Below are 13415 nucleotides of genomic sequence, written 5' to 3'. Positions count from 1 at the left end.
GTTGCTGGTGAGTATTTGCTTCAGGTTGGGGGGCTGTCTGTAAGCGAGGATGGTCTGTCTCCCAAGATCTGTGAGAGTGAGGGATCATCTTTCAGGATAGGTTGTAGATCCTTGATGATGTGCTGGAGAGGTTTTAGTTGGGGGCTGTAGGTGACGGCTAGTGGCGTTCTGTTATTTTCTTTGTTGGGCCTGTCCTGTAGTAGGTGACTTTTGGGTACTCTTCTGACTCTGTCAATCTGTTTTTTCACTTCAGCAGGTGGGTATTGTAGTTGTAGGAATGCTTGATAGAGATCTTGTAGGTGTTTGTCTCTGTCTGAGGGGTTGGAGCAAATGCGATTGTATTGTAGAGCTTGGCTGTAGACAATGGATCATGTGGTTGGTCTGGATGAAAGCTGGAGGCATGTAGGTAAGTTTAGTGGTCAGTAGGTTTCCGGTATAGGGTGGTGCTTATGTGACCATCACTTATTAGCACTGTAGTGTCCAGGAAGTGGATCTCTTGTGTGGATTGGTCTAGGCTGAGGTTGATGGTGGGATGGAAATTGTTGAAATCATGGTGGAATTCTTCAAGGGCCTTCTTCCCATGGGTCCATATGATGAAGATGTCATCAATGTAGCGCAAGTAGAGTAGGGGCGTTAGGGGACGAGAGCTAAGGAAGTGTTGTTCTATGTCAGCAATAACAATGTTGGCATACTGTGGGGCCATGCGGGGACCCATAGCAGTGCCGCTGACTTGAAGGTATATATTGTCCCCAAATGTGAAATAGTTGTGGGTGAGGACAAAGTCGCAAAGTTCAGCCACCAGGTTTGCCGTGATATTATCGGGGATACTGTTCCTGATGGCTTGTAGTCCATCTTTGTGTGGAATATTGGTGTAGAGGGCTTCTACATCCATAGTGGCTAGGATGGTGTTTTCTGGAAGATCACCAATGGATTGTAGTTTCCTCAGGAAGTCAGTGGTGTCTTGAAGATAGCTAGGAGTGCTGGTAGCGTAGGGCCTGAGGAGAGAGTCTACATAGCCAGACAATCCTGCTGTCAGGGTGCCAATGCCTGAGATGATGGGGCATCCAGGGTTTCCAGGTTTATGGCTCTTGGGTAGCAGATAGAATACCCCTGGTCGGAGTTCTAGGGGTGTGTCTGTGCAGATTTGTTCTTGTGCTTTTTCAGGGAGCTTCCTGAGCAGATGGTGCAGTTTCTTTTGGTAACCCTCAGTGGGATCAGAGGGTAATGAATGGCCTGTAGAATGTGGTGTTAGAGAGCTGCCTAGCAGCCTCTCGTTCATATTCCAACCTATTCATGATGACGACAGCACCTCCTTTGTCAGCCTTTTTGATTATGATGTCAGAGTTGTTCCGGAGGCTGTTGATGGCTTTGTGTTCAGCACGGCTGAGGTTATGGGGCAAGTGATGCTGCTTTTCCACAATTTCAGCCTGGATTCCCCTTGTACTTCTGGGACCCGCTTGTGTTAGTTCTCTGCACCTAGCCCTTGGTTTGCTCTGGGGAGCACTGAATGCTTTTCTTCCTAGTGTCTCCGAATCCAATGAGCAAGGGGATATTTAGGATGTGGCGCTATGGGGCAGGCTGGGGTGACTTGGAGTGTGAAAGGTCTGAAGTGATGTCAGTCAGGAGAAGTTGGGGTTTATCAGGGATGTCAGTGAGGATCCAATGGGGTGTCACTGAGACGTGGATACGAGGATACACTGGGAAGTGGAGACTGGGCAGTGAGAGGGTGTGAGGAGGATTGATGAATGAAGGACTGTCGTCAGTGGAGTGCCAGGGGACGTGAAGCGGATTATTCATGCGGTGCTGGCAAGGGACAGAAGAGGTCATAGTGCAGGGAGTCAAGGGGAACGTCGGGGGACTCTGTGGATGCCATTGGGGAGGATCTCAGGCTTGCAGAGAGCATCACTGGGAGGTGTTGGATTCATTGAAGGAGGAGGTCAGTGAAGGGATGTGGGGGTCACTCAGGGAAAGGGTTCATCACAACGGTAATGGGGGCTTTATGTGGGGGTCAGAGAGGTGTTAAGGAGGCCATGAGATGGTTGGTGAAGGAGCTGGGGGACGTTCATGGTCTCTCCAAGAGAATGTTGGTGGGGGCCACTGGGAAATGTTTGGGGCTGGTGGGGGTGATGAGTATTTGCTAAGGGATTTTAGGGAGTGTTGAGGAGCCAAGTGGAAGGTATCTGGGGGACCTGGTAGGAGGAGTCCCTGGGGGCTAGTGAGGAGTCTAGGGGGACTCCTGGGAGTGTCAGTGGAGGTGCAAGAGGAGCCTGGTAGGGAACTCCTGGGAGCCATGGCAGAGTGGGAGCAGAGTGGGGTCTGGGGGAGGGGGTCAGAGGGGTTTAATGGGTGGGGGATCTGGGGGGAGGTCAGTGGGGTTTCATGGGTGGGGGTCTGGGGGAGGGGGTCAGAGGGGTTCAGTGCGGGGGTGTTGGGTCAATGGAGAATTAGGGGCCCTATTGTGGGGTCACTGGCAGGGTTATGAGGGCCTATTGAGGTGTCAGCGAGGAACCTGGGGAGAGTGCTGGTGGTCTGGGGGGGGGTGTCAGGAGGATATAGATAAATCTCTGATAATTTTCATATGACTTTACATTGTGCCTCTTCATATAACCTTGTAGTGGGTCACCCACGTGTGACCTCTGTTTTCATGAAACTTTGTATCAAGGCCTAATATAGAAACCTTGTATTGATGAGCCTTGGTATATGGAAACTTTGTATCAAAGCCTCATGTAGAAACTTTGTGTTAAGCCTTGGTATAATGTTATAGCCCCTAAGGATAGTTAAAGTAGAAGAAAAATGTCTTTTTGCTAGCAGTAGAACAAGCTCTTCCCCCCCAACTCCCTTAATCAATTGCCCTGTTGAATGAACGAGGTGTGGATGAGGAAGGCGTGGAAGGCAGCACCTCCAGACAGCTGCAACAGTTGGAGAGGGGCTGGGAGCCAGACCCAAGGACAATAAAACTTGTCAAGTGGGCTCATTAAAGAAGATCAGACATACTGACGCCTCGGGGGTTAGAAGCGAGCACCTTCTTTTGGAAACACCCTCTTTGCAGCATTGGGACAACCCCCAGAAGGAAGCAGCACAAAGGACTGGACACAAACACAGATTTTGAAGCTGGTACAGATTTGCAGGAGAGGGAAGCTGCTCTAAAAGTGAGGTGTCTCGCAGAGGACCCCGGGTCTCGTCTTGTCAACATGGGAGCATTGATCCGGATCAGCAGAAGCCCGGCTCCACCCCCTCCCCCATCTAACTCACCTGGCCAGTGAAGTTAAGGGGAGCAACTAGTTGGTAACAACAACAAGACGGAGTGTGTGTGTGTGTGCGTGTAATCTCGTCTCTCTGTGAGCTGAGGGGTGAAAACATTATCTATCATATGCATATGATACAGTGTTAATTAATAAAAACAACAAGGAATCTGGTGGCACCTTAAAGACTAACAAATTAATTAACAGTGTTAATTAATACATGTATTACTAATAAATGTGGCGTTTTGCCTTATTCCCCCTGAAAAGATCCTGTGCAGTACTTTAAGTACAACAAGGATTCATGGGGGCCAGGGGGTGGGGTCACTGAGGGAGTGGGGGGTAATGTGGTGAGGGGGTCTGGAAGGTCATGGGGTGAAGGGGTCTGGGGGTGTCAGTGGAGCTGTGTGGGGATGGGGATCAAGGGGTTCATGGCTAGTGGAGTCTGGTGGGGTCAGTGAGAGGTCAGGGGTGTTCATTGGGGTGAGGGAGTCATGGGGTGAGGGGATCAATTGGGGTTAGGAGGGGGAGGTTGGGGGCCAGGGGGGTCAGTGGGAAGGGGTTGGAGGTCTGGGGTGGGGGTCAGGTAGGTCATGGGGTGAGGGGGGCCTGGGAGAGACCTGGGGGGGGTTCATGGGTGGGGGATCGGGGGGTCAATGGGAGACCTGGGGGGGTCTGGGGGAGGGGATCAGAGGGGTCAGTGAGAGGAGACTGGGGGGGCCTGAGGGTGGGAGTCTGGGGGGTTTCATGGGTGGGAGGCCGGGAGGGTCAGTGGGAGACTGGCGGGGTCTGGGGGAGGGGGTCTGGGGGTTTCATGGGGGGCGAGGGGGTCAGTGGGAGGAGACTGGGGGTGGGGGTCAGGGTTGGGGGTCAGTGGGAGGAGACTTGGGGGGTCTGTGGGAGGAGGTCTGGGGGGTTTCATGGGTGGGGAACTGGGGGGATCTGGGGATGGGGGTCTGTGGGTTTAATGGGTGGGGGCAGGGGGGTCAGTGGGAGGAGACTGGGGGGGTCAGTGGGGGGTCTGGGGGGTTTCATGGGTGGGGGGTTAGTGGGAGGAGACCTGGGGGGGTTCATGGGTGGGGGATCTGGGGGGGTCAATGGGAGACTGGGGGGTGGGGGGTCAGTGGGGTTTCATGGGTGGAGGTCTGGGGGAGGGGGTCAGAGGGGTTTAATGGGTGGGGGATCTGGGGGGGGTCAGTGGGGTTTCATGGGTGGAGGTCTGGGGGAGGGGGTCAGAGGGGTTTAATGGGTGGGGGATCTGGGGGGGGTCAGTGGGGTTTCATGGGTGGGGGTCTGGGGGAGGGGGTCAGTGGGGTTTCATGGGTGGGGGATCTGGGGGGGTCAGTGGGGTTTCATGGGTGGGGGTCTGGGGGAGGGGGTCAGAGGGGTTTAATGGGTGGGGGATCTGGGGGGGTCAGTGGGGTTTCATGGGTGGGGGATCTGGGGGGGTCAGTGGGAGGAGACTGGGGGTGGGGGGCGGGGGGCCGGAAGCGGAAGCGGACGGCACTTCCGGCGCTCGGCGGGCAGCCATGTTGGAGCGGCGGCGGCGCAGCGGCGGGTGCGGGCTCCGCGGCGGCCGGTAGGTTGGGCCGGGCCCGGGCGGGGGCGCTGCCGGGCTCCGCGCTGCGCCCGCCGGGCCCGAGGGGAGGAGCCGCGGCCGCCCCGCCCCCACGGCCCCCCCGCTCGCCCCCCCCCGCCCGGCCCCATCGCCCCGCCCCATTGCCGGCCCCCCTGTCCCCTGCTCTGCCCCCTGCTCCGGGCCCCGCCCCCTGCTCCGGGCCCCGCCCCCTGCTCTGCCCCACCGCCCCGGGCCACGCCCCCCCGCTCTGCCCCACCTCCCCGCCCCATTGCTGGTCCCCCCGTCCCCTGCCCTGCCCCGCCCCGCTCCCCTGCCCCGCCCCACCCCCTGCCCCATTGCCAGCCCCCCTGTCCCTTGCTCTGCCCCATTGCCAGCCCCACTGTCCTGCCCCGACCCCCTGCTCTGCCCCACCGCCCCGGGTCCCGCCCCCCTGCCCCACCCCATCCCACCCCCCTGCCCCATTGCCAGCCCCTGTCCCTTGCTCTGTCCCATTGCCAGCCCCACCCCCCAGCCCCTGCCCTGCCCCGCCCCACCCCCTCGGTTCCCCGCTCTGCCCCATTGCCAGCCCCCCTGCTCTGCCCCCTGCTCCACCGCCCAGTCCGCCTGACCCCTGCTCTGCCCCATTGCTGGCCCCACTACCCGCCCCTGCCCACATCGTCTGCCCAATCGCCTGACCCCACTCCACTGTCTGGCCCCGCCCCCTGCTCTGCCCTACTGCCCAGCCCCGTCCCACCACCTATCTCTGTGTCCTACCCTGCTGCCCCCCTCGCTGCCCCAGTGCTCCTGCCCTACTGCCTGGTCCCCCCAGATCCATCCCCACCCAGTCCCCACTCTGCCCCACTGCCTGGTCCCCCAGTGCTGCCCCACTGCCCCCCACTCTGCCCCACTGTCTGGTCCTCTGCTCCAATCCCCCCACTCTGCCCCACTGCTTGGTCCCACTGCCCGGCCCCCCTACCCCACCCCATCGCCCACCTCTGCCCCGCGGCTCTGGTCCTCAGCCCTGCCCCTTAGCTCTTCTGCCAGCCCCAGCCTGCTCCTCTGCTGGCCCTGCCCAACAGCTCCTCCTGCCCAACCGGCTGTCCCACTGCCCAGCCCCCCAGCTCCTCCTGCCCGATGGCCTGTCCCACTGCCCAGCCCTGCTGCCCAGTCTCCTATTTGCCCTGCCCTGGGGGCCTCCATCCTCACCCTGTCCCCAAGGGTGCTCTGTTATCCTCAGCATCTGTCTTCTGCCTTCTATTCCCGAGAGATGCTCAGGCCCCTCCTCCAAAGCGCTGGGCCCCCCGTCCCTCAGAGAGCTCCCCATGCTCCCTGGTCCCCTGGCTCGCTGGGGTAGTCAGGACTTGCCCCCATGTTGTTAGTGACCCATACTCGTGTTACGAGAACCAGAGTTGGATCTGGGCCTGTAGTGAGACAGGGTGGGCAAGATGCAGTAGCTGGGGAGGTCATTTGCGGGGAACCGGGAGCTAGGAGTGACAGCCTTTCTCCTGGGCAGATGGGCCAGCTTTAAATCCTCCTTTGACACACGTTGTCTGCACCAAACACATCCCACCACCGCTGCAGCCGGAGTCAATCCGGAGTCGCCTAGTGCTGAGTGTGAGTGGGGGGGCACCAGTGGTCAGGAGCGGTTCTGGGTTCGGGCAGGTCTGGGTGGCTTTTCCTCTGCGGGGTCTATCCCATGCTGTTGATTCTGTTCATAATGTGAATAATTTCAAGTAATCATAAAAAGTAGCAATGAGGCCATGAAAGAAATACATAGCGGTTCAGTGCACCTGTGCAACCCGCCCTGTGCTGCCTCCACCCACGGGTCAACGAGACTTTATTGGCACAACAAACTCTCCAGGTATTGCCAAAGTGTCTCCAGAATCTGTCTCGGGCAGGTGCGACCTGCCCACGGTGGGGTGTGCGCTACACTGGGGGGCTAAGCCCCTCTGCCATTTGTCATTATGTTCATTCATGGGTTGCTACATAGTGCCATCCCCATCCTCTGGCTCCTCTCTCCCCACGTCGGGCAGTTTTTCCGCATTGCCCTTTGAACAGACGTCTCTTCTGATGCTGGATAATCAGCGGAGAGATTTTTCTCACACTTCATTATATTCTAGACCATGGTAGGCAACTTATGGCACGTGTGCCAAAGGCGGCACGCGAGCTGATTTTCAGTGGCACTCACACTGCCCTGGTCCTGGCCACCGGTCCGGGGGGCTCTGCATTTTAATTTAATTTTAAATGAAGCTTCATAAACATTTTAAAAACTTTATTTACTTTACATACAACAATAGTTTAGTTATATATTATAGAGTTCTAGAAAGAGACCTTCTAAAAACGTTAAAATGTATGACTGGCCCGCGAAACCTTAAATTAGAGTGAATAAATGAAGACTCGGCACACCACTTCTGAAAGGTTGCCGACCCCTGTTCTAGACACTGAGGAGAAAGCGAATCTGTCCCACTGGCTGCACAGTCTCCTCTCTCTGGGTTCAGACCCTGCTTTGTAACGGCCAGTCTCCCTCTCACGGAGCCTCACTGCAGGGTGAGTGCAGCCGCTCCCAGCCGGGATCTGCCGGAGCTCACTTGGCTCTGTTTTTCATTTGTCCTTCCCAGTGGCTTGGGTGCTGCTGATGTTTTAGGGACTGATTAGCTTCTTGAGCACAGTTTGGTTCTGGGTGGGAGGGTTTGCTTCAGCGGCTGAGATACTGAGCCCAGGAAGCGCTGTTCTGTAGCAGTGGATTCGCAGCCACTAGACACTCGATGGGTAGGCTGGGTGGAATGGGGCTGTCATGCCTAAACCCCATCTCTCTAACCTGGCTCCTGACTACCCAAAAAGTGGTGTAAATGGCTCGGTTTGAGAAGGTAGAGTCCTGCAGACAGTTCGTTTCACCCCAAGCCCTGGGAGATGGCTGCTAGTTGGTGTCTGTGTAGGATGTGCTGATTAGGAATGTGCACCTCACCCTGGGAGGGAAAGTATGCATAGCTGAGCTTTTAATGAGCATGAAATGGCAGGAGAAGCCAAGGGCAAGGAATGGCCTTGCCATAGGGAGGTTTTCAGTTGGTTTCTTTCTGTGCAGATTGTGTCTTTATATATACCCCCTCCATGGCCTTCAGCCACATGACACGGCCTTTCTAAGAAGCCTCTGCTTGCCTCTTCCAAATATCATTGAAGTTTTGAGGAGTTAACTCCTTTCCACTGATCACTCCTGCAGAGTGTCACATTATTGACTCTGCGGAATCCTCTTTGTTCTGGAATTGTCACATGTTGTGAAGGTGTCTGAACCCGTCACAAGGGTTTGTCCTGTTAACACCTTAAATTGCCCCTTTGTGTTTGGAGGCATTATGTTGATGGCCAAAAGCTATTCTAGTGACTAGGGGTATGGACTTCTGGGTCATTTATCTATAGAATCATAGATTCACCATCCCAGTGGATGCACGTTACATCACTTGATTTATTGAGGGCATCACCTGGCATGTGGGTGAACAAACTTGGGGTGCAGCAAGAGACAATTTTGTTGTTTAGATGCGATACCATTTACATTTTATCAGACAGTCATTTCTTAAACTATACTTTTTTATGAACATAAATATATATTAAATAAGAACACTCCTGGTCTGTTTCTGTATTAAAATGGCATTTCACAAATCCACAGGAAGGTGTGCTGGCCATCTTTGTTCTTGGTGCAGGTTCCAATTCCCAGATGACAATTGAATATTCTGCACCCTGTTCAAAACACGTTAGTGATTCTGCATCCCTCCACTGGCTCCCCATTCTCTAGTCTATCAAACACAAGCTACTTGTCTTCACTTGCCTTCCTGGCCTATCTCCTCCCTCCCTTTCTCCTCTCATTCACTATCAGGCTGTCGACCTCCATCTCCCATTGGCCGTGAGGTCAGCCTCTATCGCCTACACACGCTTTCTCCAGCGCTGCCCCTCATACTTGGGAGGAGCTCCCAATAGCGCCCCCCCCCCCAAAGCTATTTCATCATCCACCTTCAAAACCCTCCTTAACCTCTCCTTGGCCACGAGACCGACACAAACATTGACAGAGACCACTGCTGATCATACTGACCCATATTGTCTCATTGTTCCCTTGTGCCCCTCGTCTGTCTAAATCCTTCGGTTGGGTCTCATTTTATAGTTGGGTTAGAAGCTTTTTGGGGAGGGCCCATCTCTCTGGGGCTCCTAGGTGCTCTGGTAATAAAAACAATAATTCTGGAAGGAGGTTACGGCCGTGAGAATACCTATGGAATCTATCTATGAGCTGGTCATTTTTCAGTCATCACCATAACCTGGGTGCTTCCCTCTTTCATTATCTATCTCAGACCTTGGAATGTCTTTGAAGGGAATGTTTGATAAACACTGAATTCCACTTTCTTACTGGTTCGAGATCTGTCGCAGCGGCTACAGGTTTTACCAACTCTTCACATTTTCCCGTTTTTGTCAGCCTTTAGTTGCCATTTCCAGCCGTAGCATCAGCCCGTTGCGTCCGTGTTGGCTTCAGCCTGCTGGCCTAGTGTCGGCTGACTCCAGTTCCAGCAGAGTGTTCTGCCAGGCTGGCTCCTGTCTGGTCTGCGTCCTGTACTCAGCCGTTAGCGCCATTCCCCCAGCGTAGGTAGCTGAGTGCTGCTAAAGGTAATATCTGTGCTGGCCCTCAGCCCCGGGTGCGCAGACCTCCAGTGAGTTCCATTTCCTGCATCATAGCCGGGTTTCTGTGGTGGTTTCTTGCCTCAGTGAAAAACACGTTTGTATTGTCTTTGCAGAGTGAGCGTCCTTGGATGAACAACGGTTTGTGTGACAGAAAATTGCAGACGTTTGTATAAACAGGGGAAAGGAAGTAGGAGGAGGGAGGTCATACTGCCTTTGTATACAGCACTAGTGAGAGCACTACTGGAATAGGATCCAATTCTGGTGTCCGTACTTCAGAAAAGCTGTTGAAAAACCGGAGCAGAGAATGGTCAGAGTGTTGGAAGAAACATGGCTTATAATGAGAGATTTAAGGAGCTCAGTCTCTTTAGCTTACTGAAGAAGAGGCTGAGATGGCTTGATCCTGGTCGGTAAGCGCCTACGCAGGGAGAGGATTTCTGTAGCAGAGAGCTCTTTGATCTAGCTGACAAAGAGGCTGCAGGCTGAAGTGTGAGTCTGAAAATAAGGTGCACACTTTTCAGTGAGGGTGTTTAACCATTGGAACAGCTGCCCTAGCAATTGTGGTGGATTCTCCGTCACGTGAAATCGTCACACCAAGCATGGCTGTTTTTCTAAAAGAGATGTGGTCTTTTAACCCCAAATGATTAGTCTGGATGCATGAATCACTGGGTGAGCTTCTCTGGCCTGGGTTACGCAGGGGGTCAGACTAGATCAGGGATCGGCAACCTTTGGCACGCGGCTCCCCAGGATAAGCACCCTGGCGGGCTGGGCCGGTTTGTTTACCTGCCGTGTCCGCAGGTTTGGCTGATCGCGGTTCCCACTGGCCGCAGTTCGCCGCTCCAGGCCAATGGGGGTGGCGGGAAGCAGTGGCCAGCAAATCCCTCATCCCGCACTGCTTCCCGCCATCCCCATTGGCCTGGAGTGGCGAACCGCGGCCAGTGGGAGCCGCGATCGGCCGAACCTGAGGACGCGGCAGGTAAACAAACCGACCCGGCCCGCCAGGGTGCTTACCCTGGTGAGCCGCATGCCTAAGGTTGCCGATCCCTGGACTAGATGGTCACTGGCATTAAGATCTCAGAGGGTTCTCGGTAGCCTTCCCTTAGAAGCCTGGAGATTGGTGTTTGGGTTGTGCTAACTGTCTTTTCTTTCCCTTTGAGGTGTCCAGCGTTGGTTTTCAAGGAATTTGGACCTATTGGAAGCTCCTACTACCCTAATGCCATGAATATTGAGGTGAACAATGTGGAAGAAAAAGCTGTCCATTCTTGGTCAAGAATCTCTTCTGCAGGACAGAAAGCCCTGGAGGAAGCCCTCAGAGTCTTCAACCCCATGTCCAAGGACCTTTCAGATACCGAAACCCAGCTGGTGGCCTTTCTCCAAGGCCTCAAGGAGGAAGGCTACCAGCCCACCGTCTTAAGGAGCAAGGATGTTTATGGGTACAGCTCCTGCACAGCGGATACTCCCAGCCAGACACAAGAGAGCACACGAGACAATTCAAACACAGGCGCTGCTGTCTCTGACTGTACGAAAGCGCCGGTTAGAAGCCCTGCCGTGACAGCCGAGGTGCCTGGGACACTTGCGGAGGTTTCAGTCAGCTCTCCTAGCGTTCGCACCAAGCCTGTCTCTAAAGGGAGTGCCACAAACCTGCTGCTCAACTCCTTGAAAGAGACACGGTCAGGCACATCGAAGGCCTCAGCAATGGGCTTCCCAGCTAATATGTACCCTGACGTGTATCCAGCCATGAGACTCTCTGTCGTTCTGGAAGCCTTGGTCCCACTGAAAGCCACAGCATCCTGTTTGGAGTCCAAATACAAACAGGGGCATCTTGGAATCTCCCCCTCGGACCTGAAGCTTCTCAAGGCATCGGGTGCCTCGAGGCAGAACACTAAGCTACCCTCAGGGCAGTTCGACCCCAAAGACTATAAACACGTAGTTAAGAAAGCGCCAGATTCTCCCGCTCTAGCTGTAACGCTTCTGAAGGGAACGAAAGGTGGGGTGCTAAAGGAGAGTAATGGTTGCAAAGCATCTGGAATCCTGAATGGTAGGATTACAGGCAGCTCATCTCAGTGTTGCAGTGGGGGGTCACAAGCCAAGGCCTTTAAAAATAAAGCCAAGGAAGTTCCGATGGGGAGAACTGAATGGAAAGACAGCAGTAGTCAGGAGACTGTTGGGCAGAAAAGGAAACGAGCCGAGGAGGTGAAAGAAGCACCACAGAAGAAGAAGAAAAATGCCATGAATAAACCTGAACTAGGTCAGAGCACTTTGAACCTGCTGAGATCCCGGGCCATTAAGGTGGACAGCTCGTCGTCAGACGATGAAGTGAGGAGGAGAGCACAGAAGATCCTTAGGGTTAACCTGTCCCCTGTGATCAGCATCCAGCCATTGTCCCCCTCTCACAGTGTCCCCTGAGTTCCTTCCTTTTGTCACTTTTCTCTTCAATACAGAAGTGTGAACCAGCTGCCAGGCTGTGGAGATGTGTAAGAGACACTTTCATTCTCTAGTGTCCGGCAACAGTATCACAGCTGGTACCTGCAGACTTTGGGCAGCTTGCTCCACGGCTGTTGCTGGCTGCCTGGCAACATTCTGCAGAGTTGGACTGCGCGAGTACAAAACCGTGTTTAGAAATACAGGACAACGACTCCCAGGACAAAGCCTCCCAGCCCCCGTGGTGAGCTGAGCGAAGCCAGGTGCTAGTGTTCTGTGCTGTGCTTTTCTGAACGTGCTGGAGCGTATGTCTGTGCAGTGGGGAGCGCGTGACTTTCTCCTGACGTTCATGCACTGTGATATTTTGCTCTTTTTCAAGCTGTACGTTTCTTGGTTTTATTTTGATCAAATTTTATAACTTTATTCTATATCTATATATCTACACACACACAATGCCCTGGCACTGTCTGAAGACACGTCTCCTCCGCCCCTCTGGAGCTGGGTTTGCCCTTCAGTCAGTCTTTTGTCGAAAGGTGCCCGGGTTTCTTTCCCATCGTCAGTGTTGTTACCTGTCTGTTCTGGGCTCTCTTGAGAAGCTCAGAAGCAGGCAGAATTATAGCCACACATTTGTCTCTGGAAACACCATGCCAGATGGAGACTTACCAGCTCGTAGCTGAGTTTAGGTCTATCCTGTTCAGGTGACCTCGGCAAAGAAAATGGAAAGTAGGGGAGGGCTGATTGGGCTGTTAGCTCTGAGTCTGTCTGATGGCTCTCTGGGTGCTGCCCCCTTTCGCTATTAGCAGAAATGCTAAATGCTTCCTGTGGGTTTGCTTCCAAAGAGCGCCGGGGGAAAGGTGCTGTCATGCCCCATCTGTTAACTTAAGAAATGAATTTGTGGCTGGTTGTCGACCCAAGATCTGGGGCTGCCAATCAGCGGATACTTAATATTTCCTGGCCAGACCGTCCTCACTTGAGTGCCGCTGAACATTCCAGTGACTTGCGGGTTAGGTCGAGAACTCGCCCACTGTGATTCTGAATGTATCGAGTGTTGCTAACGTTCTGCTGGCTCCAGGGGATGAGAACCAGAGCACAGCAGCAGCAGGTTCATCAAACGAGTTTCCAGCAATGTTTTAACATTTCAAGAGAATAAGGTATTAGTTTCTGGGGAGTGGTTTGCGCGGGGTTAAGCCACTGTATATTTATTTCTCATCCTGGATTTCAGATTTGCCAGCTCTTCTGGGATTTTAGGGTGATGATCTGCTGCAGGGTATAAAATCTTTCTCTGCTTAGAGTCTCCGTGCTTAGTTCTATGTTCAGGGGAGCAGGAGAAAACAAGGGGTAGGTGCCTCCTTCCCTCCTCACTGGGAGAGTCTGGCAGGTACAGGCTGGGAATATGCCTATCTCACTGGCAGTTACGGTGCTGGGTGTGATCTGAAGGCAGAGCCGTCACTGGTTACAGTTGGTTCTGCCTTCTGCTGTTGGAAGGGAATTGCCAATTGCATGTGAACTATTGTAAAATTCCGACTGTCAGTGCTGGATGGGGC

At 54.1% G+C, this 13415-nt stretch overlaps 1 protein-coding gene across 1 annotated transcript; it reads left to right on the top strand.

The window, feature by feature from the left end:
* The first annotated feature begins 10622 nt into the window (after window positions 1–10622).
* Window positions 10623–13158, top strand: CCDC71 (coiled-coil domain containing 71). Its single transcript, XM_065408022.1, has one exon. The coding sequence runs from the start codon at window positions 10669–10671 to the stop codon at window positions 11854–11856; it is 1188 nt and encodes a 395-aa protein (XP_065264094.1). The 5' UTR covers window positions 10623–10668; the 3' UTR covers window positions 11857–13158.
* The last annotated feature ends 257 nt before the right edge of the window (window positions 13159–13415 follow it).

This window comes from Emys orbicularis, chromosome 7 (assembly GCF_028017835.1).
Source record: "Emys orbicularis isolate rEmyOrb1 chromosome 7, rEmyOrb1.hap1, whole genome shotgun sequence".
NCBI lineage: Eukaryota > Metazoa > Chordata > Testudines > Emydidae > Emys > Emys orbicularis.
The sequence above is the reverse complement of the archived record's forward strand: the minus strand, read 5'-3'. Positions and strand labels throughout refer to the sequence as shown.

Coding starts and splice junctions, on each gene's coding strand:
- CCDC71 (XM_065408022.1), top strand. CDS start 10,669: ATGAATATTGAGGTGAACAATGTGGAAGAAAAAGCTGTCCATTCTTGG.